The 25,282-nt window shown below is 38.8% G+C and overlaps 1 protein-coding gene across 4 annotated transcripts in view; it reads left to right on the top strand.

Moving 5' to 3' along the window:
• The first annotated feature begins 1,598 nt into the window (after window positions 1-1,598).
• The window catches only part of obsl1b (obscurin like cytoskeletal adaptor 1b), a 41,340-nt gene continuing 17,656 nt past the window's right edge, over window positions 1,599-25,282 (top strand). The window contains exons 1-27 of one of the 4 annotated variants that reach the window (XM_023801794.1): window positions 1,599-1,940; window positions 3,334-4,449; window positions 9,077-9,346; window positions 9,727-9,987; window positions 10,098-10,403; window positions 10,760-11,026; window positions 11,231-11,506; window positions 11,742-12,017; window positions 12,418-12,657; window positions 13,314-13,604; window positions 13,866-14,135; window positions 14,234-14,308; window positions 14,614-14,892; window positions 15,591-15,857; window positions 16,117-16,392; window positions 16,727-17,011; window positions 17,225-17,500; window positions 17,995-18,270; window positions 18,476-18,751; window positions 19,220-19,495; window positions 20,797-21,069; window positions 21,300-21,569; window positions 22,596-22,871; window positions 23,136-23,411; window positions 23,654-23,929; window positions 24,177-24,263; window positions 24,636-24,905. In XM_023801794.1, coding sequence (XP_023657562.1) covers window positions 3,435-4,449; window positions 9,077-9,346; window positions 9,727-9,987; window positions 10,098-10,403; window positions 10,760-11,026; window positions 11,231-11,506; window positions 11,742-12,017; window positions 12,418-12,657; window positions 13,314-13,604; window positions 13,866-14,135; window positions 14,234-14,308; window positions 14,614-14,892; window positions 15,591-15,857; window positions 16,117-16,392; window positions 16,727-17,011; window positions 17,225-17,500; window positions 17,995-18,270; window positions 18,476-18,751; window positions 19,220-19,495; window positions 20,797-21,069; window positions 21,300-21,569; window positions 22,596-22,871; window positions 23,136-23,411; window positions 23,654-23,929; window positions 24,177-24,263; window positions 24,636-24,905 — 7,486 coding nt within the window. In that variant the 5' untranslated portion in view covers window positions 1,599-1,940; window positions 3,334-3,434. Of the gene's footprint in view, window positions 1,941-3,333; window positions 4,450-9,076; window positions 9,347-9,726; window positions 9,988-10,097; window positions 10,404-10,759; window positions 11,027-11,230; window positions 11,507-11,741; window positions 12,018-12,381; window positions 12,658-13,313; window positions 13,605-13,865; window positions 14,136-14,233; window positions 14,309-14,613; window positions 14,893-15,590; window positions 15,858-16,116; window positions 16,393-16,726; window positions 17,012-17,224; window positions 17,501-17,994; window positions 18,271-18,475; window positions 18,752-19,219; window positions 19,496-20,796; window positions 21,070-21,299; window positions 21,570-22,595; window positions 22,872-23,135; window positions 23,412-23,653; window positions 23,930-24,176; window positions 24,264-24,635; window positions 24,906-25,282 lie in introns of all 4 variants that reach the window. The other 3 variants (XM_023801795.1, XM_023801796.1, XM_072700424.1) reach the window with 3 other exon arrangements.

Here is a 25,282-nt window from a genome sequence, read left to right as displayed (position 1 = left end):
CTTATTGATGGAAGATAATTCTTTACATTTTCAGGATGATAGGCGGCAGACAGGCATATTAGCTTTGTTAGCTAATATGTTCTTTAACAGTTTGGGAGAACATAGAAGTTTCAGAAGAGGACCGCTAACCCCTTCTGGTTTTACTGGCTGGGGTAAACCGCTTTTACTGCTGGAACACTAGTTCAGGTCCAGCGTAAGATCATATTACTTGCACTGCCTGAAACCAGAGAGGTGGCACTGTGAGACAGTGACACTTGAGTTTCTAAACAGCTGAGGGTCACGGCTCTCTGCACCCACGCAGCATCTCCCAGTCACACTGCATACCGCACACACACTGGAAAAAGTGTTTCCCAGGATCACCTCCTTAATTCTCATAGTTGGTGCTGAAATGTAGTTTGTTCTGTTAGATTGCTGAAAAATCTGGGTTCGATTTAATTTTGTATTTTTCATTCCCTCTGCTTCTAAAAATTTTTTTTTTTTACTGCTACATAACTTTATTATGTACCATGGAAAAAACAAACTGCATTGGCAGGTCTTGCTCTTTAATGCCCAGCATGCTTTTTTAATGGTAAAATGTAATTATACAAAGATAATCATCATAATTAGTTGAATAGTCTTTAGCATATAAAATAGTTTTTGTTTCAATATGAATAGGGACCAGTGATGGATTGCCATCCCTACCCATCTATACCTTTCCTCTTCCCTGTGTGTCCTGGAATAGATTCTGTTCTCACCAAGACACAGCTCCGGGTGTTCTGGAAAAGGACATTTTAAAAATGTATAATCAGGCCATTTTTTATGCTACAGGTTCACTTCATCAGTGACTGATTACTCCTAGGTGGTTATCATGTCCAGAACTCTCCTAGTTCTGTGTAAGAGTGTCATAAATAGCTGGCTTTGTATCAGGATTCTCAGCAAGGGCCTGGTGTTTTGTTGCGAGTGCCACTCACAATCTGTCTCACATTCCTGAGGATTTACTTGGAATACAGCATTCTGAAAAGCAATAATAACTGATGCTGGATTCTGAGGATTAGAATGAGACTAATATATTCCATCAGGTTTGAGCAAATATTTACATTCCATTCTTGAAAAAAAGGCAAAGTGTTGGCATGAAAACCAAGGAAACAGCATTTGGATCGTCTTCCTATCAAAATGGAACAAAAGGTACTACAAGCCTTCTAGTGCAGAATTTCAAATATCATTTTACCGATGACGATATGACATTAGGTATCCCTATAAGCAGAGCACCCAGCTAGCCAGTAAAGAGCAGACACATCATGCTCAATGCTCTACCAACATAACCTGAAGCCAACACTTGCTAACCATACAATAAACCTTTCTGTTTGTCACAACAAAGGAACAAAAAAAATCAAAGAGTGATTAAATTCCTAGGGTCACCATGCCACTCTTCACCTTCAGTTTTATTGCAAGGTTCAAGTAAGCTCAGCACTCTGCTCTGGATCTACCATCCAATCTATGTTTAGCTCTTGCTAGCAAGTGAATGGAGGGGCCTTACTTATCTTCAGTGCTGTCATCGAGGCCGATGGTATTTTTAGGGGACAGCAGCAGCTGCAAAAGCATTTAACAGTCCGCCATGAACAATGACACTTAGGGTATCACACGATTCAGGACCATAGCGATTGCCAGATCCCCACGAGTATGGTTGAAGTAGCAACGGAGCAATATAATAAATCCTAAGATTTTTGACAAGATAAGCACTCGCAAAACGGATCACTGCACCATGGTAAGATAGACTACCTGGGCAAACAGACCAACTTGTTCTCTCTTAAGAGAAAGGATTACAACTGTAAACAGAAGACAAGCCAATCGCAGAGGAATAATTTGGGAGCCTGACAAAGCAGAAGTCGGCCTGCATTGGCGGGACGGCAGTAGGGAGAGTGGAATGTGCACTCAATATTGTCCCTGAGGACAGAGGAGAGGTAAGTCATGTGAGAGGCCAGGGGTCATTCTAATTAAATTAGAGAACCAGACACAGGGGTTAATTACTTCCGACAACCGGATAAGATGTCACAACATCGTCTTCTCGTTAACTGTTACACAAAAAATGCCACTTGCTGAGCATGGGAGAATATTCCGCTGAAATAATGATCTGTTCTCCTACCCGTTCATGCTGTTTTAAATCAGACTCCATGGACTGCATGACAGCATGAGATATAAGCGTTCATTCCAGTTATATCCGATGGACAGACAAATGTCACCAATAAACATTGCTGAAGGCAATTATTACAACATATGAAACTTAAGCATGAAGAGAGGGACTCAACAGTTTTGTAGAGTCACTTTTACACATTTGGCTAATGATCTCAAACTATAACTGTCATAGAGATTTGATTCACAAAGATATTCACTGTGGCACTGCAAGTATCTGGGGGAATATGATGTTTATAGCATGAGGGAGTTTTGAGATGGTCATCTGTTGGAGACTGTTGTACATTGGTAGGACAGGAACTACAAACCATGTGATATGTATAAGCTGATATAAGGCATGAGCAAGCCTCAAGCTGGTTCCCCCATAACTATGAACTGCAGCTGCTGTAACCAAGCCCAATAATGAACTCAAGATATGAAAAGATAAATCAAGAAGACCAGACTGTTTAATGACATAACAATGCAAACTTGCTAACCCAGATTCTTCGGCAAGGGTTTATTTAACTTTCTGTCCTCTCTGTTCATTACGTGGAACAGCCAATCTAACATCATTCTGACCATATATTTTAAACATGGTGCAAATTCTCATTATATGCTGTCAACAGCAGTGTGATGGAAACTTAGCATATTTTGTTAGCATGTTTCCATACATATGAGTTGTCAGACTTATGTTTGTTTGAGCATGTGTTGTTCCAGAGTGTGCTTTGTGATACCTGACACATGCCCTCTCACAGAACTTTATTTAGGCAAACTATTTTAAGCACTTTCTTACTGAAATACAGCACCAGCTGTGTTGGCTATACACTGTGGCTGCGGTTACGACCGGACGAAAGGCCATTCACCCCCTGACTGTAGGCTCGGGCTCCCCTGAAAAACAGAGAAGCTATCTTAGAAAGTTCTGGGGAGTAAACGCCCTGTGAAATATGACCCCACAACTCTGGGGAGAGTCCTCTATTTCTAAATCCATAGCCACTGATAACACAGCTTGTTCCCTCACACACACACACACACACACACACACACATACACACACAAACAGTTCACATCTAACTGAAATGTTAAAGCCAACCTGCCTTCATGCATCATATAGAAACAACATTATTACCGTAAAATGTGCGTTCTCAAAATAGCTTAAGGTTTTATTTGTTTTCTTGTTTTTTTTAGACGTTTTAAAGCATTAAAGCTTTGGTACAATAAAGAAGAGGAGGACTCTGTCCCACCTCGGTGACAGGCAGCGATTGCATGCCTGTGACGCGGCGTGAGACATGGATGTATTTGGTGGTGCGCCCCGTTTTTTGGCCTACCCTCGCCCCGTAGTCGTGCAAAGCGGTACTGATGCTGCCCTGAAATGCCAGATTGGCGGAGACCCTCGTCCAGCTGTCATCTGGGAGAGGAACAACAAGCAGATTCACCCCGAGGGCCGCTATCGTCTGTTCGAAGATGGAAACGTCTACAATCTCATCATATCCGGAGCAAGTATGGAGGACAGTGGCCAGTACATCTGTAAGGCTAAGAACAGTATTGGGGAGACCTATGCGGCTGCCACTTTGAAGGTGGAGGGTGAGGCGCAGGAGATGGAGCTACGAGAGGAAAACAAACCGCGCTTTCTCATCAAGCCCCTCTCAACCAGGGTGGGCCGTGGAGAGGATGCTGTCTTCTCATGCAAACTTTGGGGTAATCCCCGACCTGAAGTGGTTTGGGAGAAGGATGGAAAAAAGCTCAGTGAGATCTTTGAGAGTACACATTTCAGTGTGGGCTACCAGGATGGGGGCTGGTTTCAGCTTAAGATTTTTAAGACTCGGGCTCCTGATGGTGGAGTATATACATGCAAGGCTAGAAATGAGTTTGGAGAGGGATTAGCAGGGGCTGTGCTGTTAGTTGATGCAGGCCCTGGACATGAAGAGGAGAGTACCCGGAATGGGTACGCTAACGGCCACTGGAAACCCCATCAGAGCAAACAACGGGGGGGCAGACAGGTGGCCACACGGGTAAAAGAGGACCCCCTTCCCAGTTCGGCGAAAGTGAAAATGTTTGCAGTTACAGAAGGAAAACACGCCAAGTTTCGATGCTTTGTGACAGGAAAACCAAAACCGGAGATAATCTGGCGGAAAGACGGGAGGCTGATCCTGTCTGGGCGCCGTTATCTGTTGTATGAAGACCGAGAAGGTTATTTCACGCTCAAAGTGCTCTACTGTAAACAACAGGACAATGGGGTTTATGTCTGTGCAGCATCCAACACGGCAGGACAGACCCTCAGCGCTGTGCATCTCTCCGTGAAAGGTACATGTGGCTTTGTGCATAATATTATTTTATGTGATGCATTTCCACTCAGAATCTCAGCATAATACCTGTTAAAAGTTAACCATATACAGTTGGCCTTAAGAGCAAGGATCTGTGTGATTTTGTATGTTTTTTATGCTTGAAGTGTCCAATGGTACACCCAAATATTGCTGGGACAGTACAAAGTAATTACAGTAGACATACTGTAATTGGTTAAATGCCCAGTGTGGAACTGCCCTTGTAATTGGTATCTGTGCTGTTACTATCCTATCAGCATTGATGGATAAACTGAAGTGTGGTAAAGATTTTTAGTGAGCCAGCTGCTAGTGCAATATGTCAGTTATTTGGCACCTGATGTATCAGCGCTCCCCGCTACCTAATCTATCTGAGCATTAATGAAATGTCTTAATTGCCTGAAATGCACCATGGGACTTCTAAATGTACCTGACCAAGCCAGTGCCATTTACATAAGGCAGATTCCAGCACCCCTGAGGTCTGCAGACTCACTTTCGTTCCATGTGACCCTGGGACTGCACATGTAACAAACATCCCCAGTGGTGTAGGAGGGACTCAAATTTCCCACAGGGTCCAGGGAAGAGGCTGAATGCCTGCGAGACACCATTATATCGTAGCTGGGGCTTTAAATATGACTTAAATTCATCTTACATTCATAAAACAGGTGTCAGGGTAAAGAAGCTACGAATCTTTGAAGGTTTATTTGGCAAGACAGGATATTGCGGCATGAAGAAAATGTGTCTTCTTACAAAGATAACAGTGATTTGTCAGTTAAATATGCACTTTCATGACCACCCTCAAGGGTTCAAATTCTTCGTTTACAACCGTCTGGTACTGTTTCACGGTGTCACTTACAGTTTGTGGCCTACCCAAGATGTTTAGACAATTTGATTAACAGTTGCCACTTACCCCACTTACCTTATTTGCAGCATCAGCTGGTAGTGAATTGCAAGCATACATTATAATATACGACTAAGTTTCAATTTATAGAGTTGTAATACTAACATTAAAAATTACATTGTTCAGCACATGTACATGGAATGACAACATGGCAGTTTACCTGTTGTTTCTGCCATATGTTCCAGGTTGTGGGTTTGATTTTTATCTATTTATATTTTCCTTCTGTTCATAATATATGGCGCCTTTCCACTGTCACCAAGAACCGAGCAGGACCGCGAATTTCATTTACAATTCCATTGCTAATTATCCGAGCTGGGACCACGCTGAAACTAACCTTTCACCGTACAGCTCAGGTACGGCTTGGTTCCTATATGCTAGTGGAAAAGCGCCAATAGGGCTTTCACACCTAAGTTCCAGGAACCTGGGCCGTTTTTACAAGTTCCTGGGCTGACCTTTGGAACTCCTGGTCACTTTCCAGTGTTGATTACACACCGCACAACAGAACTGGGATCTTTATGATAACAAGCATGGGAGACGCAAAAAAGTTCGTAGACTAAACTTCACATATAATTCGAAACTACACTGCCTCCCCAAAACAATGGTGAATACATAAGTCGCTTTTGTTCGTTACTTGTTGGATATAGGAGAATCGATCGCGATCAAAAAAGGACACATCATTTTATTTATATTTTACTTATATGACCCGAAAACATGTTTATTATTCTTATTAAATCTGCCCGCAGATCAATTTGTGATTTGTGATTGGATGTTCTAACATTTCATCCTAACGAAAAATCCAACCGTTGGGTATTGCGCATGCGCACAACATCACGCCCCTTTCCTCGTGCTTGAAGAACCGCCCATTGATCCATCCTAACTTGTGTTGGAGTTACAGCTAAGTCTTGCGTAATTAATCTTATTTGTGGGTTTCTCCACGTTCATACATTTTAAATATTTTATTAAATACATTTATCACACTTTACTATCAGTATCACGCTTATTTACTATCAATGTTTTATATGTTGTTTGTCCAATAATTACCTGACATTAGTTCCGTACGATATGTAATATGTCAGTATCGCTTACGTATGGGGTGCCAACTCTCACTCTTTCTGGCTCTCACGCTTACCAAAGAAATTTTTCGGCAAATCCTTATTATTCCATTATAAACCTAAAATTAGCCACACCAAAAGGGATAGTTTGCAAACCATACAGACTATTTGCAAGGTAATAAAACTTTTACACACATTTAAATGTGTGAACAGACTTTTCTTGAATTGAAAATCTCACGCCAGTATATTAGACAAAATGGTATACTGGTTATAGATTGAATTCTCCTATGCATAAATATGAAGACGCAACCAAAAATGTATTCATTAAATGTAACAGTACAAAAATAATTACACCTGCTCACTTTGCTCCGCTAATTACAGACACTGCTCACTTAGCGACCTACCTGTTTAGCGACCGCCCGGACACACTGTACGACCAGCAGTCCGACAAAGGGGAAGAACTTTGGCCGTGGAAATGGCAGCGCGCCGTTTCTTTTCCATTCTGTTTGTTCTGCTCTCTGATTTATTTGGGTCGGCGAAGGAAGGTTGTATATGGTTTAGCATAATTGACCTTTATTTTGATATGCCATATCAGTTGCCATCCACTTTTATTTCGATACCCTTCATTAGTTTGATGTATATTCCTAATGTATTGTGGGATTAGGGATCCCTATCCCACAATACATTAGGCATATATACATATATATGCCTAATGTGTGTGTGTGTGTGTGTGTGTATATATATATATATATATATATGTATGTATGATGTATATGCCTAATTGTAGTACCATATATATATTCGAACTTAGAGTAGCGTGAAAAGCACGGACGCGCGCAAGGTTAAAGTTTTCGAGTGTCTTATACTTTTCTTGTGTCTTCAAAAGCAGACTGAGACTGTGAGTTTTTTTTACTTGTTTCGTATCTTATTTAATATGTACAAATGACATTTATTTTCTATGCACTGTTTGTTAGGTAATGTTCAAAAGGACGCTAACGGTGATTCACTGTATTGCAGTGACAATAATAATACATGCCTGTATACGTTTGTGCATCATTTATTTGTATTTCCGGTGATGATTAACGTTAGCACTTATCGGTGTCTCTGCTATGCTAGATTAGACATCCCCTAAGTCTTTTCTGTGTTTTATTTCAGTTTCAGTCATATATTTTCACCTGTCACATACGGAGAAACACTTAGCTGGAACAGCACACCGTTTATTACACTATACAGTACAAAACTGTATAAATATTTATAAATATAATGGAAATACCACATATTTTTGGCCCAATCATCATCGACTGTTCACGCCTGCGGTGAAAGCTTGGCTAGTTTAATTATCTTAAAATAGTTTATAATCCTATGTAGTGTTCCAAATCGTCGGTGATTAATAAAACACAGAACACCCCCCCAAAAAAAAGAAGAAGAAAAAAAAAACAGAAGGTACAGTATGAGCCCAACGGTGCCTCGGTAATCGAGGCCTGAACCTAACCATGGATATGGGGAACAGATTATCTTCACTGTGGATAGTTAAGAATGCTAATAAAGTAGATGACTATAAGATATGGAAACACAGGAGTTCCACAAAAAAGAATAAATCTGTAAAATAATAAAGAAATAAATGCTTTTCTTTATTGCTTTTTCCGTATTGTTTTTCTCAATTGGCTTTGGCCTTCCCACCGGAACATTGCTTCCGACGGATTGAGTGGCGAAACAGGCTGCAGCATAGCTGATTTTATATGTTTTCTCATTCACGCTGAACGTACAGTAAATGCTCAGTGGGTGGAACCAGAGAATATTCCGCCTACTGTCACGTCATGTGGGTGCCCCTTATTGATAACTCAGCATAGGCCGGAAGACCCGCCCAAAGCCAGCTGATTGACAGCTTGGCCCTTTGAGAAAAGGAAAAGCAATAGGGGAAAAGCAAAAGAAATACTGTAAAAGTTATAACAATTCGGCAAAAGCCGGTTTAAGTATCAGTAATGTGGCAAAAGCAACAAAATACTGTAGCAATACTGTAAGAGCAAATCACTAAAGAAAAGCATTTATTTTCTTATTGTTGAATTCGTATTTATTCCACTTTCTTATTCAGTATTTATTTTCTTATTCTTTTACAGTTTTATTCTTTTATATAGCACTCATATGACTCCATAATAAGGTGTATCTGTATTAGTGACAGTTCAATGTATAATTTTTTCTTTAGCCTCTAAGTATTTATGTGTATTATTTTTATGTGTGCATCATTAGCATAGTTTACTACAAATCACATGGCTGCCCAAAAATGTTGACTACTGTATTTGAAGCCATGAAGCTATTAATATAAAAGATTTCCTGCTTCTGTCTAATCAACGTTTCTCATTTGACATATCTACATTATAATTCAGTTAACCTGCATATTAGCAGGCTGACTGTTAGAATAGCATAACGTGAAATGGCAGATGGCCGATTATTAAGTAAAACACTAATTACAAATCTCAACAAAGAGGTACAAGTAAGCATTTTTATGATGGGCACTGCTGAATGGAGTTTACTTTCTCCTCTTCATCTATAGTGTAATTTAGCATGGAGAACCACATTAGTTTACAACCTACGTCGCTGTTATCAAGTGTTTTTAAGAGCAACCGCTCTGCAGTGTATTTAATCGCCCTTTCCTTCTCAAGAGCCCCTTGTACGGTTCAAGCAACCACTCACTGATCTTGAGGTATGGGAGCGGGACCTAGCCATCTTGGAGTGTGAGGTCCCTGAGGACTCAGTGCCTACGACATGGTACCTAGAGGACCGGCGGCTACAGCCGGGGGCCAAGTACGGGATGGAAGAATGGGGTACAAAACGACGCCTAACTATCCGCGACATCGGAGCAGACGATGACGGCATCTATCTGTGCGAGATGGCAGATGGAGGGCGGAGCATTGCTGAAGTATCTGTCAGAGGTTAGTGTCCTACTGCCAGCGGTGGCGTTTAGTGAGTTTGTGCCTGTGTTACACAACAAGTGTGGAAATAAAAAAAAACAACATTAGAAAAATATAATAAATTCTCTTCGTCCATTAAGTAATTGAGAATCAACTGACACAGTTGCAATTTCTCCTGCTACAATTCACATAACACAAGTTCTCTCTCTTCACCCTTGGCTGCCCTAGGTGCCTACATACCTAAATGAGTATATGGAACAACAGCCATGCTGCAAAATAACCCTGCATCACAGTAGTACATGGGATGAGTTCCATTTAGGTGCTATTGCTTTATTAGTGTTATTTATCTATTCAACTGAAAAATGATGAATGGCTGTTGTCCCTTGTTCTGTCTTCCACAGGAACGATTGTGCGCAAGCTTCCACGAAAAGTGGATGTTCTTGAAGGGGAAAATGCTGCCTTTTGTGTGGAGGTGGAGGAGGAAGAAATGGACATCCACTGGTACAAAGATGGAGTTGAGCTCAGAGAGACTCATCAGACCATTTTAAAGTCCTTCGGCAAAACTCACATCCTAGTTTTTGTCAACACCTCGCCCCAAGATTCCGGCATGGTGACTTTCATCGTGGGCAGATCGAAGACGTCGTCGCATCTCAGGGTGAAATGTTAGTGTGCAGTGTTGCAGTTAGAGAAGATGCATTTTACACAGTCATTAAATACCACAAAAATCAATAGACCTGTTGATTTGTTAATTTATGTTTACCCCTCTTCTCAGCTGTCAGACACAGCCCGCCCAGTTGTCCGATCAATGTTCAAATTAATTTGGAACGTGCCAATGCTGCCCTCCTTTCCTGGGTCCCAGCACATGACTCCCGCAGAAACCCACCTTCAGGATATGTCCTTGAGAGACAGGAGGTCGGCTCCCAGGAGTGGCTGCAGTGTCTGACCACGGACTCGGCCACTTCAGTGGAAATACTTGGGGACAGCGTGCCCTGTGAGGCGGACTACAGGTTCCGCATCTGTAGTGTCAACAAGTATGGCAAGAGTGGCCATGTGGACTTCCCCAGAGCGGCCCACCTTGGTAAGTAACTCACAAGCAGAGGCAATTCTATGACTTTTTAAGGTGGGGGGCATAATACCCTCCGTGATTGATACAGAGGGGAAAAACTTATTATTAGCCCATGATATGTTTTGAATCGGTGAGTGTCAAGGGAGGGGGCACTTTGGGAACCAATCAGCTTTCAGCAGGGGTCAGTGTCCCTGGGACTCTGTTCCTATCTACACCCCTGTTTCCAAGAAATCAGAATTTGCTCAGGGAGTTTGTAGATCTCGTGATAATAGACAATGCTATTTAATAAAATAAATTTCGAATGCAACTTGGCAAAGATATAACTATGTGGAAGACAATAGATCCTGTTTTTATCATTTCTTTTTCAGTCCCAGTAGCCAAAATACAAGCACCCTTGCAAGATGCTCTTGTCCCAGAAGGTCAGGATGCTTCTTTCACAATCGACCTTTCAGCCTCTGTTATCGGAACGTGGTTTCTAAATGGTACCCAAATCCAGGATGATGACAGATTTTTAATGCGACGGTCTCGAACACACCATTCCCTGCGTATTCGCGGGGTGCAAGAGGCAGACAATGGAGCGGAAATCACTTTTATTGCCTATGGCGTAAGAGATTCTGCTGCACTCTACATTCAAGGTATGTCAAACAAAATACTCATTTATGGTGGCTGAACTGCAGTAGTGGCAAGAGTCACAGTTTAACATATTATAACACAACAAAAGCACAGAAAACTTATTTTTTCCTATTTTGAAAGTTCTATAATGGAAAGTCATTATTAATATCTGATCCTGTATGTATAATTATACAAATTGCTTGTTTGTGGTATTTTTGAACTTCTAGCACCACTGGTGAAATTTAAACCCCTCTCAGAGATGGATCGGAATAAATTTATTGAAGTTGGCAACCCAATCGTGCTGTATTGTGAGTTGTCGGATCCTCAGGCACCAGTCCACTGGTACAAAAATGGGGTGGAGCTACACACATCTGATAATCTTCACATCCAATCAGAGGGAACTATGAGGAGGATTGTCATCCCTTCAGCTGAGTTCTCCCATTCAGGAGTGTACAGCTGTGATGCCATCGATGATGTCATCAGATTCAATGTGGAAGTAGAAGGTAAGAACTGGCAGGTTGCATACATTTCAGTGACTTGTTGAGATTTTTTATCGGTCTTTATACTAGTATATGCCTATTTGTTCTAGAATATGTTTATTTCAACTACAGTGCTTGCTGAAATGTTCCAGTGCAACTGTGGGTTCTTACATATACATATACAGTATTATTATTATCATTATATCACATTGACTACCAGGAAGAAACATCTTCTTTAAAATTAATTAAACACCCATAGCTCCACCAGTGAGGTTCTTCTCAATACCTGAAGTAGAGAGGAACAAGTCATTTGAAGCAGGTCAGCCCATTGTGCTGCAGTGTGAGCTCTCAGACGCCACGGCCCAGGTCTGCTGGTATAAGGATGGAATAGAGCTTCACTCAAAGACTGGAATAGACATCCAATCAGATGGAAATATGAGAACCTTGATTGTCCGGTCAGCTGATTTTATCCATTCTGGAGTATATACCTGCAAGACAAAGGGTGATGCCATCAAGTTTATTGTGGACATAAAAGGTGATTTAAAGTTTGCTTTTTTCCAATTTTGTGAAAAAAATTAACCAAGTACTTTGGTTTATTCTTGCAACTAACAATAATTGCCATCTTGTGTCTGGAGCCATATTTATGGCTTTGTCTTAACGATAGTCTTCATGAATATGTCTTAATGACATAGTCTTCATAATTCTGTGCTTTACAAAATGTTTCTTAACCCAACCTTCAATTAGCATTTTCAATCACTCTTAAAATGGCTTGCTATAATAAAATTTTAAACATATCTTATATAATGAATTATACTTCAAATAGCTGTTACTTAACTACCGAATGACAAAGTTATATTTAGGATGTTTGCCATATTAAAAGTAATTTAAAATATCTATAGCTCCACTACTGAGGTTCACTGCACTGTCTGAAACAGAGAAGAACAAGTCCATTGAAGCAGGCTGCCCGATCGTACTACAGTGTGAGCTCTCAGACCCAACTGCTCAGGTGTGCTGGTACAAAGATGGATCAGAACTGCACCCACACAGTGGAACAGACATCCAATCAGAAGGCAGCGTCAGAACTCTGACTGTACAGTCAGCAGAACCTTTGCACTCTGGGTTATACAGTTGCCAAACAAAGGATGATTCCGTACAGTTTCATGTGGACATCAAAGGTGATTGTACCATTTTTGTTTTTTCTTCTCTCAAAATTAACCCAGCATTTTCACGATGTGACTAACAATGTCAGTCTTTGATGTTGCGTGTTAATTATACATACTTAACAAGGAAACTATGTTAATAGAAATTACATCCAGCCTTCAACCCTTTTAAAGTATACATAAAATATTTTATTATGATTCTGTCATGAATCCTTGGTTAAAGCTTTGCCTGGTACCTTCTCAGCTGTGCTATAAGGTGAGAGATGGAATGATACCTTATCTATATCTATATACTGCAGTGTGGACTTTCAGATGATACTATGAACTTGCAAAGTAGAATGATAGAATAGGACCGTTCTCAAGCAGTGGACTTTCATAGTGACAGCTTGAGCAATTGCATGGTAGTTAAGATGATATCTAGTTTCTTCTGAGTACCAGAGACCGATTCTGGATGTTATTAACAATATTGTGGTCTACTTTGTTTAAGCCATAATTGTTATTAGAATAGTTTGTTGATAATTGTTGGTGGAATACTTTGTTCTGTTTGTGATGCTTTGTTTTTTCTGAAGTTTCTTGAAGTACTTACTCTGAATATCACAAATTGGTCAAAAACTGGATCTGTCACACAAAAAAATACATAACACTGATGCGCATTTCATGATTCTATTAAGAATCACCACCAGTAGCTCTACCACTGAGGTTCTCAGCTGTTCCTGAAGTAAAGAAACCGAAGTCCGTTGAACCAGGCTGCCCCATTGTACTGCAGCACGAGCTCTCACCCCCCAATGCCCAGGTCTGCGGGTACGAGGACGGAAAAGAGCTCCACCCACAAGCTGGTATAGACAACCAAACAAATGGCATCACGAGGACAGTAGTTGTCCAGACATCCGAGTTCTCCAATTCTGGAACAAACAATTGTGAGACAAAGGATGATGCCATTCAGTTTAACCTAGATTTACAAGGTGATTTACCACTATTTGGTTTTTCTTTGTTTTACAATTAACTTGATGTGTGTCCAATTGCAATTAACAATGCTAGCCTACTCTGCTCGCTTGATTTTTTTTTATCACTCTTTTTTACAAATTCAGAATTCTCAGCTGATTTGCAGCTATAATGCTGGCATTAAAAACAACTACTTCCTAATACACAGTCTTTTAAATACATAAATACTTAATATATTTGGGGCATATTTAGGATGACTAAATCAATCCGCTCGTTCGTAGCCCCACCAGTGAGGTTCTCATCTGTTCCTGAAGCAGAGAAAAACAAGTCCATTGAAGCAGGCCAGCCCATTGTACTACAGTGTGAGCGCTCAGACCCCTCAGTCTGCTGGTACACAGATGGGACACAACAATTACCAAAAGCTGATCTTGACATACAATCAGAAGGCATCACAAGGACACTGTCAGTCCAGTCAGCTGAGTTATCTCACACTGGGATGTACAGCTGTAAGACTACTGATGATGACCTCCACTTAAATGTGGAAGTTGCAGGTGATTTTTGGTTTCACTTAGTTCTCCTAATTAGACTTATTTTAACCTTTCTGGTCACGCCTGGTAAACTTGTTTTCTTTCTGGCTTTGTCTAATTAGAAAAGTTGCCTCACTCTGGGGAGTGCAGTTGTGAGATATCTGATGACGCTGTCCAGAGCACCGTGGATAACAAAGGTGATTTATGGCTGTTTCCGTATCAGTGTATCTAAAATTAATCCCTTGCATTTCTATTGGTCCGACTAATGGCTGTGTCCTCTGGCTCTCATAGCAGACAGTTCTTGTGAATGTATTAAATACACTCATGGCTAATATAGCTGCTAAGTTTCTCTCTAGAAGTTTGTTATATAGTATACAGTAATATTTAAGTGCAGTTTATTTTATAAAATATGAGATCAATTATATTGAACTGCTCAGATAACAAACCAGAATGACTACATTATTTAATTTGTCATGATTCTGTTATGAATCATTGCCTGTAGCTCCACCAATGACGTTTTCAACTATTCCTGAAGCTGAGGGGCAATTGAAGTCAATTGAAGCAGGCAACCCAATAGTACTACATTGTGAGCTCTCAAACCCCACTGCCCAGGTCTGCTGGTACAAGGATGGAAAGCAGCTCCACCCACAAGCAGGGCTAGAGATCCAATCAGTAGATTCTGTAAGGAGATTGATTATCGAATCAGCAAGCTTCTTTCACTCTGGGGTGTACAGCTGTGATACTGCTGATGATGTCATAACTTTCAAGGTGGATGTTGAAGGTGAATTTGCTCTCTATCTTTTTCTCATATAATATGTTTTAAATAAGTATTTCATCCTACTCTTAATAATTAAGACTTGGAAATTTCCTATTTGCTGATGACATTGTTCAAGAATTTGCAACTCGGAATATCCGTTTCCTCTGAATTCATCGACAGCATGTAAGTGTATATGTTTTTCTCATCTAACACCTGCTGTTAGATGCTGCTCAACCAAGTACCTATGGAATGGAACATAGACAAACACAAGGAAGATTTTATGTGCTCCATGTACCTCTTAATGCTAATGTATTGTCTACGATAAGTTTCTGATTTGCCATAGACCTCATGAAGAGTTTCAGTTATATGAATGAATGAATGAATGAATGAATGAATGAAGGCAAGCATGAATCATCTGAAGATGATCCAAAACTATTGTGTGATTTTTTTTTTCTAAATCAATAACGCTGAATTAAGGTTGTCTTTTTAGACCAACAGTTACTGTGGTCGATCCTCTTAAATGTCTTAAATTCCCAATGGATTTTCTTTGCTCTTTTCATGGACCTCTTTATAACAAGAACATAATTTAAATGACATTCCTTAATGTTTTTACTCTTTGAAATATGCACGGATAACAAATGTGTTTCATTTGAAACAACCTTCTTTGAATATAACAATAGCTTACTGAGAGCCTTTCTCTCTATACATGAAAATACCCGTAGCACCTTCAGAGAGATTCTCAGCAGTTCCTGAAGTAGAGAAGAGCAAGCCCATTGAAACAGACAGCCCAATACTGTGGCAATGCCAGCCCTCAGCACCACATAGGCAAACAGAAAAGGATGAAACAAAGTGCAGACCACAAGCCGAATTGGACATTCAGTCTGAAGACCGCATGAGAAGATTGGCTGCCCAGTCAGAGCTCTGTCACTCACAGGAATACAGTTGTGAAGTGGATGATGATCTCTTAACACTTAAGGTGGATGTTAAAGGTGATTTAAATAATCAACACCATGAAGAGAATATATTACTTTTGTGTAATGTATATTATACTACCCTTGCTTCTGTTATTCTTAAGCAACTTTTTGGGTGTGGGCATTTGTAATATTTAGCAATACTAACCAATTCTTCATTTGTGTCATTATGCAATCATATCTGAGAACTTGAAAATTCTTGAAAATTCAGCAGGTCTATCTTGATGATTCACATTTAGTAATATGATTTTTTTCTCATGACTTAAAACACTTCTAGCTCCATCAACCAAGTTCAAAGTGGTTCCTGAACTAGAGAGGTGTACATCGGTCAACGTCGGCTGTCCCATTGTGTTGCACTGTGAGGTCTCAGACCCGACTACCCAGGTATCCTGGTACAAGAATGTCACTGAGCTCCTCTCAAAGCCTGGACAAGATATCAAATCAGAAGGCACCACAAGACAGCTCATCATTCAGTCCGCAGAGCTTTCTCACACAGGATTGTACAGCTGTGAGGCAATGGATGATGCTGTCCAGTTTAATGTGAACGTCAAAGGTGACCTGCAACTATGCTCTAGTTATATTCATAAACTAACATGCAGTTTTCTTGGAAAAAAGCAGTGCGCTAACACTTCTGTCTTGACATTAAGCAATTAAAGCAATAAAGGCCAGGATTAATTCAAAATACTAAACAACTAAAATGCTTTGTGAGACTTGACATGGATTTTAATACTATATAGTGACCATACTAAACTTAAATATACAAAATCACAAGTAATGAGTATCTAATGTCTGTGTTTCTAGGTAGCTATACATAATATACATATAAATCCATAACATTTAAATTATATTTTCTCATAATCATTTCACCTTTCTTTGACACACTGAAGAGTCCATAGTGCCAACATTGAGATTTTCAGCGATTCCAGAATTAGAGAAGAACAAGTCCATTGAAGCAGGCCAGCCCATTGACCTACAGTGTGAGCTCTCAGACTCAAGCGCCCAGGTCTGCTGGTACAAGGATGGGATGGAACTTCAGCCAAAGACTGGAATAGACATCCAATCAAATGACAATATGAGAAGACTGGTTATTCAGTCTGCTGATTTTATCCATTCTGGGGTATACAGCTGCAAGACAGAGGGTGATGCTGTCGAGTTTAATGTGGACGTCAAAGGTGATTTAAGATTCTTTTTTATTGTGGTTGTGTGTTCTCATATATAACCAAACACAATTACCTTGTCTATGTCTGCAGCTTGACTTTTGAAGGATATAATCTTTGTTTTTGTACAGCTTATAACTGTTTTTTCCTAAATGCATTATTTATCTTAGCTATCGCATTCAATAATTGTCATCATTTCTATATTAAAATGACTAAAAATATCTATAGCTCCCCCAGTGAGATTCAAAGATCTTTCTGAAGCTGAGAAGATCAAGTCCATTGAAGAAGGCTGCCCCATTGTACTACAGTGTGAGATTTCAGACCCTACTGCACAGGTCTGGTGGTACAAGGATGGAATAGAACTCCACCCACAAGTTGGAATAGACATCCAATCAGACGGGAACATCAGGAAACTGACTGTCCAATCAGCAGAAATGTCACACACAGGACTGTATGTCTGTGCAGTTGTGGAGGATGACATTACATTTAAAGTGGTTGTTCAAGGTGATTCAAAATTTAAAGTGACAAACTTTACAATTGCAATTTATTTAATTGTTTTTTTTAACCACAGGAATAATTAAAAGTTGCCGATAATTTTAGGACGTACTTTTCAAATAGTGTGAATATGATTTAAAATGCATACCTTATTATAGAAAAAATAATGATCTATGAATAAAAATTTGCCTTAATTTAGTTAATGTTCATTTATCAATAATCCAAAAAAAATTCCAAGCAAAAGAAAATACATTTCAAATTCAAATTTCACAGTATACTTAGGGTATCGTGGGTTTAAAAATTATGAAAAAGAACGTCCAGTATATTATGTATACATATTTCAGGGGAGCTCAATATGACTTTAAGATTTGTCTGATAATATAATTTATTAAATATCAATGCAGTGATAAGGCAGTGACAAGTTTTTGTTTATTACGTTTATATTTATTATTTTGAAGTAAGAAAAATGGACGTAATTTTTAAATACGTGTTAAACTCCTCAGCCCCACTGGTGAAGTTCTCAGATGTTCCTGAAGCTCAAAGGCACAAGTATGTGAAGCCAGGCTGCCCCATAATACTGCAGTGCGAGGTCTCAGACCCCAGTGCCCAAGTCCAGTGGTACAAGGATGGAATAGAGCTCTACTCAAAGACTGGAATGAACTTCCAGTTAGAAGAAAACATCAGGAAACTGACTATCGATTCAGCAGAAACATCACACTCAGGAGTTTACAAATGTGTGGCTCTGGACGATGTTATTACGTTTAAAGTCGATGTTCAAGGTGATTTAAAACTTAATACGTGAAACTGTCCAGTAATAATTAATGATCAGTCATTTATCAGGGAAATATTTAATGTTATTTAATGCGTTTATTCACAAATATGCTTGCTTTTCTTATTGAATACAAGTAGGCCTATTAAGGAACGCATACCCAGAAATTAATATAAGTGGATATTAAATTTTTTTGTACGTATTTAAATCCTCAGCTCCACCTGTGAAGTTCTCAGATGTTCCAGAAGCTCAAAGGCACAAGTGTGTTAAGCAGGGCTGCCCCATAATACTGCAGTGTGAAATCTCAGATTCCGCTGCCAAGGTCTGGTGGTACAAGGACGGAATGCAGCTCCACCAAAAACTTGGTCTAGACATCCAATCAGATGGGAATATCAGGAAACTGACCGTCCAATCAGCAGAAATATCACACTCAGGAGTGTACAGCTGTGGAGCTGTTGATGATGCAATTGCATTTAAAGTGGATGTTCAAGGTGATTTAAAACTTAGACCAGCAAACTTGAGCATTAATCAGTAAGAATTAAATATTTGGGAAAAAAATTATGCTACACTTAACCACAACTACTGTATGTATTTACATTTTTTTTAATTGAATAAAATGTAATTTAACAGCATATCTAGTTATGCAAAATTAATGTAATTTTAGTTAAGGTGCCAAAATGATTCTATATCAAGATAAATACAATCTCACGCATAAAAATGTAGTTTAAATATTTAATGTTATACATTATGCCTAAAAAACGACCTGGTTTTAAAATTATATATAACCAACATATGTTTAAAGATTATAATCAGTTTAGGCAATGTGAATGTTAATTTTATATTTTATGTCCAATTTAAAGGCATCAATGCAATCATGTTTTTTTCATATTATTTTAAATCAGCGTTTTACTTTATTATTAAGTAAAAAATGGATTTCTTATACGTATTAAATTCCACAGCTCCACCTGTGAAGTTCTCAGATGTTCCTGAAGCTCAAAGACACAAGAGTGTTAAGCCAGGCTGCCCCATAATACTGCAGTGTGAGGTCTCAGACCCCACTGCCCAGGTCTGCTGGTCCAAGGATGGAATAGAGCTCCACCCAAAGACTGGAATAAACATCCAATCAGAAGGCACCATGAGGACACTGATTATCCAGTCAGCAGACATCTGTCACTCTGGAGTATACAGCTGTAATACAATGGATGATATCATCCAATTTTATGTGGACATCAAAGGTGATTCTCAAGCTATTTCTGTGCTTTATTCCTTAACTGCTGTGGTATATAGAAGCAACTAACTATCGTAGCAGATTTTGTTATTGCTAACTTTATTGGCTTCATAGGTAACCATAGAAAAATCATTGTTTTTGGTGGCAATAACATTCTACTAAACATATTTCCCAAGAAGCAATACGATATTAGTTTCAGGAAATTAATAAATGTGTGAAGAGTATCTTAATGCGGTCCTGGTCAACACACAGCTTGTACAACTATATTTAAATGAACAAATTCATTTTGACATAAACAATATAATAGTAATAAACAAATAATTTGAAACAGCATAGTAGATTTAAAAAGAGATGATGAAGTTAACCAAGTATAATTAATCACAATGTTGGCCAGGGAAAACAGGAAAAAATATTTCTGATGAAATTCACAAAACAAAACCTCCTGTGTTGTTTAATTCTTTACTTTACAGTCTCTGTAATTGTTCTTTGATTGATATATAATAATGAGATTCGTGAGCTACACTGATTGACAGTGAAACATAAATATTATAGTATAGTATAACCTATACTTTGGGGAGTACATTCCTGTAATTACCCCAGAGACAGACATAGTATTGAACTGAAAGGAATTGAGCTTTCCTAACATAGTTAGTAGCCAGTCTTTGTACTGTTTGTTCATGTTTATGTGGTGACCTGTATCTGTGACTTTATATAGCCATAGAAATTTCCAACTCTTCAATCTTACAGTTTGGCTTTTCTGAACCTGTCTCTGTGTTTGTCGTGAGTGTCTATGTTGTTAATGTCTTTATTCAATTTCCTCTTTATTTTCTTAAATCCTTCACTTAAGAAACCCAGCAAAAAACTTTGTGCACAAATCAAGAACTTTTTTGTGGTGGATTTTTACTACTGCTGCCTTTAGACTGGAACTCTTGCTAAGGCTTATGGCAGAGATTTATTGTAATTGAAAAGCTAGTATTTAGTTTACTTTCTTCACCCACAAAGTATTTCCTGTGCAACTAAAGGAAATGATAATAATGTATCTTTAAACTGGCTACATTTCTTCCTATGAGATCATCAAAAAACATTTTCTTTTGTGTAGTGGAACTCTTTGGAAGAGAGTTTGATTATTTCTGTGGAATTTAGTCCTCAAGTATGTGTCATAAATATGCTACCAATTATTTACTCCTACAGAGTCTTATAGTGTGGTTAATTTTTATCAATTTTATTCAGTTAAAAGCACAGCTTAGATTATTCATTGATTGATTACAATACATTTTTATATATTTTTATATACAATAATTATCCCAGCTTCAACAGCAATTTTGTCACCGATTCCTGCATCTGAGAAGAGCAAGTCAATTGAAGCAGGCTGTCCCACTGAAGCACAGTGTGAGCTCTCAGATCCGAACTCTCAGGTTTGGAAAACAGATGGAACAGAACTCCACCCGCAAACTGGAATAAATGTCCAAATAGAAGACATCCAAAGGACAATGCCAGTCCCTTTAGCTGAAATAGCCAAAGCTGGACTGAACAGCTGCAAGACAACAGATAATGTTTTGAAGTTTACTGTGGACAATGAAGGTGATTCTTCCAGCAGTATTTCTAAATTTAAAATTAGCCTTACTTATTGTCATGGACCCAGAGGCGTAAAGTAATCTGATTTTCCAAACTTTTATATATGTATGTATTATATTAATTATTTTAATCAACTTGTCTTGTAACTTACTTTATGATAAATCAAGTATCTCTGGGTGCTGGGAATTTTGACGTTAATTTTGACGTGTTTCTCTGTAAAACTTAACTCCCCTCAGCTCCATCAGTGAAGTTCGTAGAACTTCCAGAAGTAGAGAGGCACGAATCTGTTGAGGCAGGTCAACCTATTATACTACCATGTGAGCTCTCAGACCCCTCTGACCAGGTCTGGTACAAGGATGGAACCGAACTCCCAAAGCTTGGAATTAATATCCAATCAGAAGTCAACATAAGAACACAGGTTATCCAATCAGCAGACTTCTGTCACTCTGGAATATACAGCTGTAACACAGGGGATGATGCCACCCAGTTTTATGTGGACAGCAAAGGTGATTCCCTAAACTCTGTTTCTGCTGTGTTCAACTGTCTTGCTTTGTTCTGGTTGACTGGGTTGTAGCAGTCACCAAACAATACGCTTTGATCTTTAAAAGTCATTAAACCATATATACTAATAATATATCTTATAGAACCTTTTCTTGAGTAATGAATGTGATGAGGCAGGGGCTCAGCAGGATGTAGGTTAAAATCTATCTTGACTGCGGGATATTTGCATGTTCTCCTGGTGTTTGCGTGTTTTTTTTTTTCTAATCACGTCTTATCCCAAAACTTCATTATACAAATACATAACATTCAGATCATATAATTATTTAATAAAAGAAAATTGCCTTTAGTACATTTTTTTTTCTTTAAATATATGTAATATCTACTAATGAACTGGCGTCAACCATGGTCAATCATGTCTTATGATCTGTTTTTAATTATACATACCCAAAGTACTTAAGATCACTAACTGTGAAGGACAAATTTCTGTTAGCCACTTATTGGCAAATTGTCTTAAATATAAAATGGAGACATTTCATTTGAACAGAAGAAATCTGGATTCTTGGAGCTATTAGCCAAACTGGGCTGACCTGGAAAATAAAATATAACATCTTTACTCTTGTTTCATTGTTGAACGTCATGGTGTTTGTTGACCATCACTGTCTGTGAATTTAACATTGTCTGTTTTTGTTGTGTATCTTCTTCATGTTTATGTGTTATTTCATGCAAGTTTACATGTGTCTGTCATCCACACAGATTGTCTATATTATAGACCAAAGTGTGTCAAATGTTTATGTCATATGTCTGGGAAAATGTGAAGAATATTCTTATGATCTACCTCCTCCAGTTGTTGTGGAAACACAGTTATGTACACTGCCGTCTTATGGATGGTGAATGTAACTGTTGAACCCCTGGTATTTCTGTGATTCTATATTCATTTTTAAAATAAAATAGGCCTTGAATGTCTTATCTTGAATTGATATCTTTTTATATGTATTATTATGGTAAGACTTTTTATATAAAAACCCCAATAGCTCTGCCAGAGAGACTCGCTTCAATTCCTGAAGTAGAGATGAACAAGTCCATTGAACCAGGATGCCCCATTGTACTACAGTGTGAGCTCTCAGACCCAACTGCCGAGGTCTCCTGGTACAAGGATGGAATAGAGCTCTCTCCACAAGTTGGTATAGACATGCTGTCTCATGGCAACTCAAGGACACTTTCAGTCCGATCAGCTGAGTTATGCCATACCGGAGTGTACAGCTGTAAGACAAAAGATAATGTCATCCATTTTAACGTGGATATTAAAGGTGATTTTTCAGCTGCTATGAATTTATTGAGATTGTATTCTGAATTAACCCTGTACTTTGTTGTAGTGTCAACTGCATCTTCTTTGTCTGGCTTTGTCTTGGCACTCTTTAGCAAAACATATGTGATTCATCGCTGACATTGTTTATAATACATTGCTTTGCCTCTGGTATTTAAATGCTAAATATTAACTGTTAAAACCCACAGATTGTTTTGAAATAATTTGGTGGGTAACAGTAATTTCTCTCTGTATAAATTCCCCGTAGCTGCATCACCAAGATTCATTGAACTTCCAGAGGCAGAGAGGAACAAGTGCGTCGAAGCCGGCAGCCCCATTACACTACAGTGTGTCGTCACAGACGCCAGTGCCCTTGTCTGCTGGTCCAAGGATGGAGTTGAGCTTATCCCAAATAAAGAAACTGACATTCAGTCAGATGGCACCATGAGGGGAGTGGCCATCCGATCTGCAGAGCTCTGTCACTCTGGGGTATACAGCTGTGTCCTTGCTGATGATGTCATGACATTTATGCTGGATGTTCAAGGTAAAAAATATCTGTGAGACAAAATGTAAACAATATATAATGATATTATTTTATTGGTTTAAAGGTTATTGTCAATAATAAAACATATTATTGATTATTATTGTCAATTAAATGATTATTACTTTTCATTTGTTTTAATAATAATATAATCTTAATAATTTTATCCAAGTGGGCCATTAAATGTGCCTGAAAGTATTTTAACATATTTAAAGTAGCTTCTAAATGAAACATTACTTGCACAGCTCCACCAGTGAAATTCTCAGCAGTTCCAGAAGTAGAGCGGTACAAATCAGTTGAAGCAGGCCAGCCCATTGTACTACAGTGCAAGCTGTCAGATCCCACTGCCCAGGTTAAGTGGTACAAGGATGGAATAGAGCTCTCTTCACAAAATGGAACAGACATCCAATCAGATGGTTCCATAAGGAGACTGGTCATCCAATCAGCACAGCTTTCACATTCTGGGGAGTTCAGCTGTGATGCTGTCGATGATGTCATTGCATTCGAGGTGAAGGTCGAAGGTAATTTTCCCCATACTTTCTACCTAGACCTCTAACAAATCTGTGCCATCTACTAACACTATAATATATATTATTATGTAAAAAGACAAATCTATAAAAGAAAAAGTATATAATTTCAAATATTCTCTCTGTAAAAACAGCCTAACAAAGCATTCTTTAAGAAGTGGAGCTTTTTACAGAATAATTGAGAAATGTGATGTTTCTGTGCAGTGACTCAGTGGGTGACAATATGACCTTTGACCTGCAGGGCTGGCTCCTGGCTCTGTGTGTGTGGAATTTGCATGTTCTCAGGCTACTCTGGTTCCCTCCCACATCCAGAGGACATGTGGGCTAGGTGAACTGGTTTTTCTATATTGCTTGTAACGTGTGCATGTGCATGCCCTGTAATGGACTGGCGTCCTGTCTAGTCCCAGTACTGCCCTGTGCTTTCTGAAATAAACTCCCAACTAGTCATAACAATGCATTATATAAGGATGGCTGGATTTTTCAGAATTTTTGAATATACCGGCCAACTGTTTTAGAACTACATATTTCATTGAACTTAATATGCCTAGCTTATAAGAAATATTGATTGTTGTTCAGTATCTGGTACTTATATTACTCTGAAATGTACAGGTATAACTCATTTCAAGATTTAAGTTTATTATTTTCTATGAAGAGATATAAAAATAAACATATTTCTTTGAACAAATTAAAACACTTGTAGCTCCACCAGTGAGGTTCTCAGCTGTTCCTGAAGTAGAGAAGAACAAGTCCATTGAAGCAGGCCAGCCCATTGTACTACAGTGTGAGCTCTCAGACCCCACTGCCCAGGTCTGCTGGTATAAGGATGGAATACAGCTTCACCCAAAGACTGGAATAGATATCAAATCAGAAGGCACCATGAGGACACTGATTATCCAATCAGCAGACCTTTCTGGGGTTTACAGTTGTAAAACAGCTGATGATCTCAGTGAATTTTATGTGGATGTTAAAGGTGACATAAAAACCTTTGTAGATTTTTTTCTGTTGGTTTCATTGTCAGCAAACTAACAAATCCATAATGCAATCTAATACTTCCAAACAATTCTTGAATAATTGAACATAATTTGTTTGGTTCTGGTTCTGCAAGCATTTAACCAGTTTTCTGAAACTGCACTTTTTGTTACTGTAAGTCTAAGCCATGCATCTAACATTTTTTCATTCTGTGTAATCTATTCACAAGAATACATGAAACTTTTCAATCATCGCAGGAAACTACAACAGAATATTGCATGGCTGCCAAATGATGTTTCACTGGCTTTCAGGCCTAATCGCTTTACAAATCACTTGGCTTTCATTAACCTGTCCTTTACTTTCACAGTGGAGGAAGTT

The sequence above is a fragment of the Paramormyrops kingsleyae genome, chromosome 16 (genome assembly GCF_048594095.1).
Source record: "Paramormyrops kingsleyae isolate MSU_618 chromosome 16, PKINGS_0.4, whole genome shotgun sequence".
Taxonomy (NCBI): domain Eukaryota; kingdom Metazoa; phylum Chordata; class Actinopteri; order Osteoglossiformes; family Mormyridae; genus Paramormyrops; species Paramormyrops kingsleyae.
Note: the sequence above shows the minus strand (reverse complement) of the source record. Positions and strands in the feature narration are given on the sequence as shown.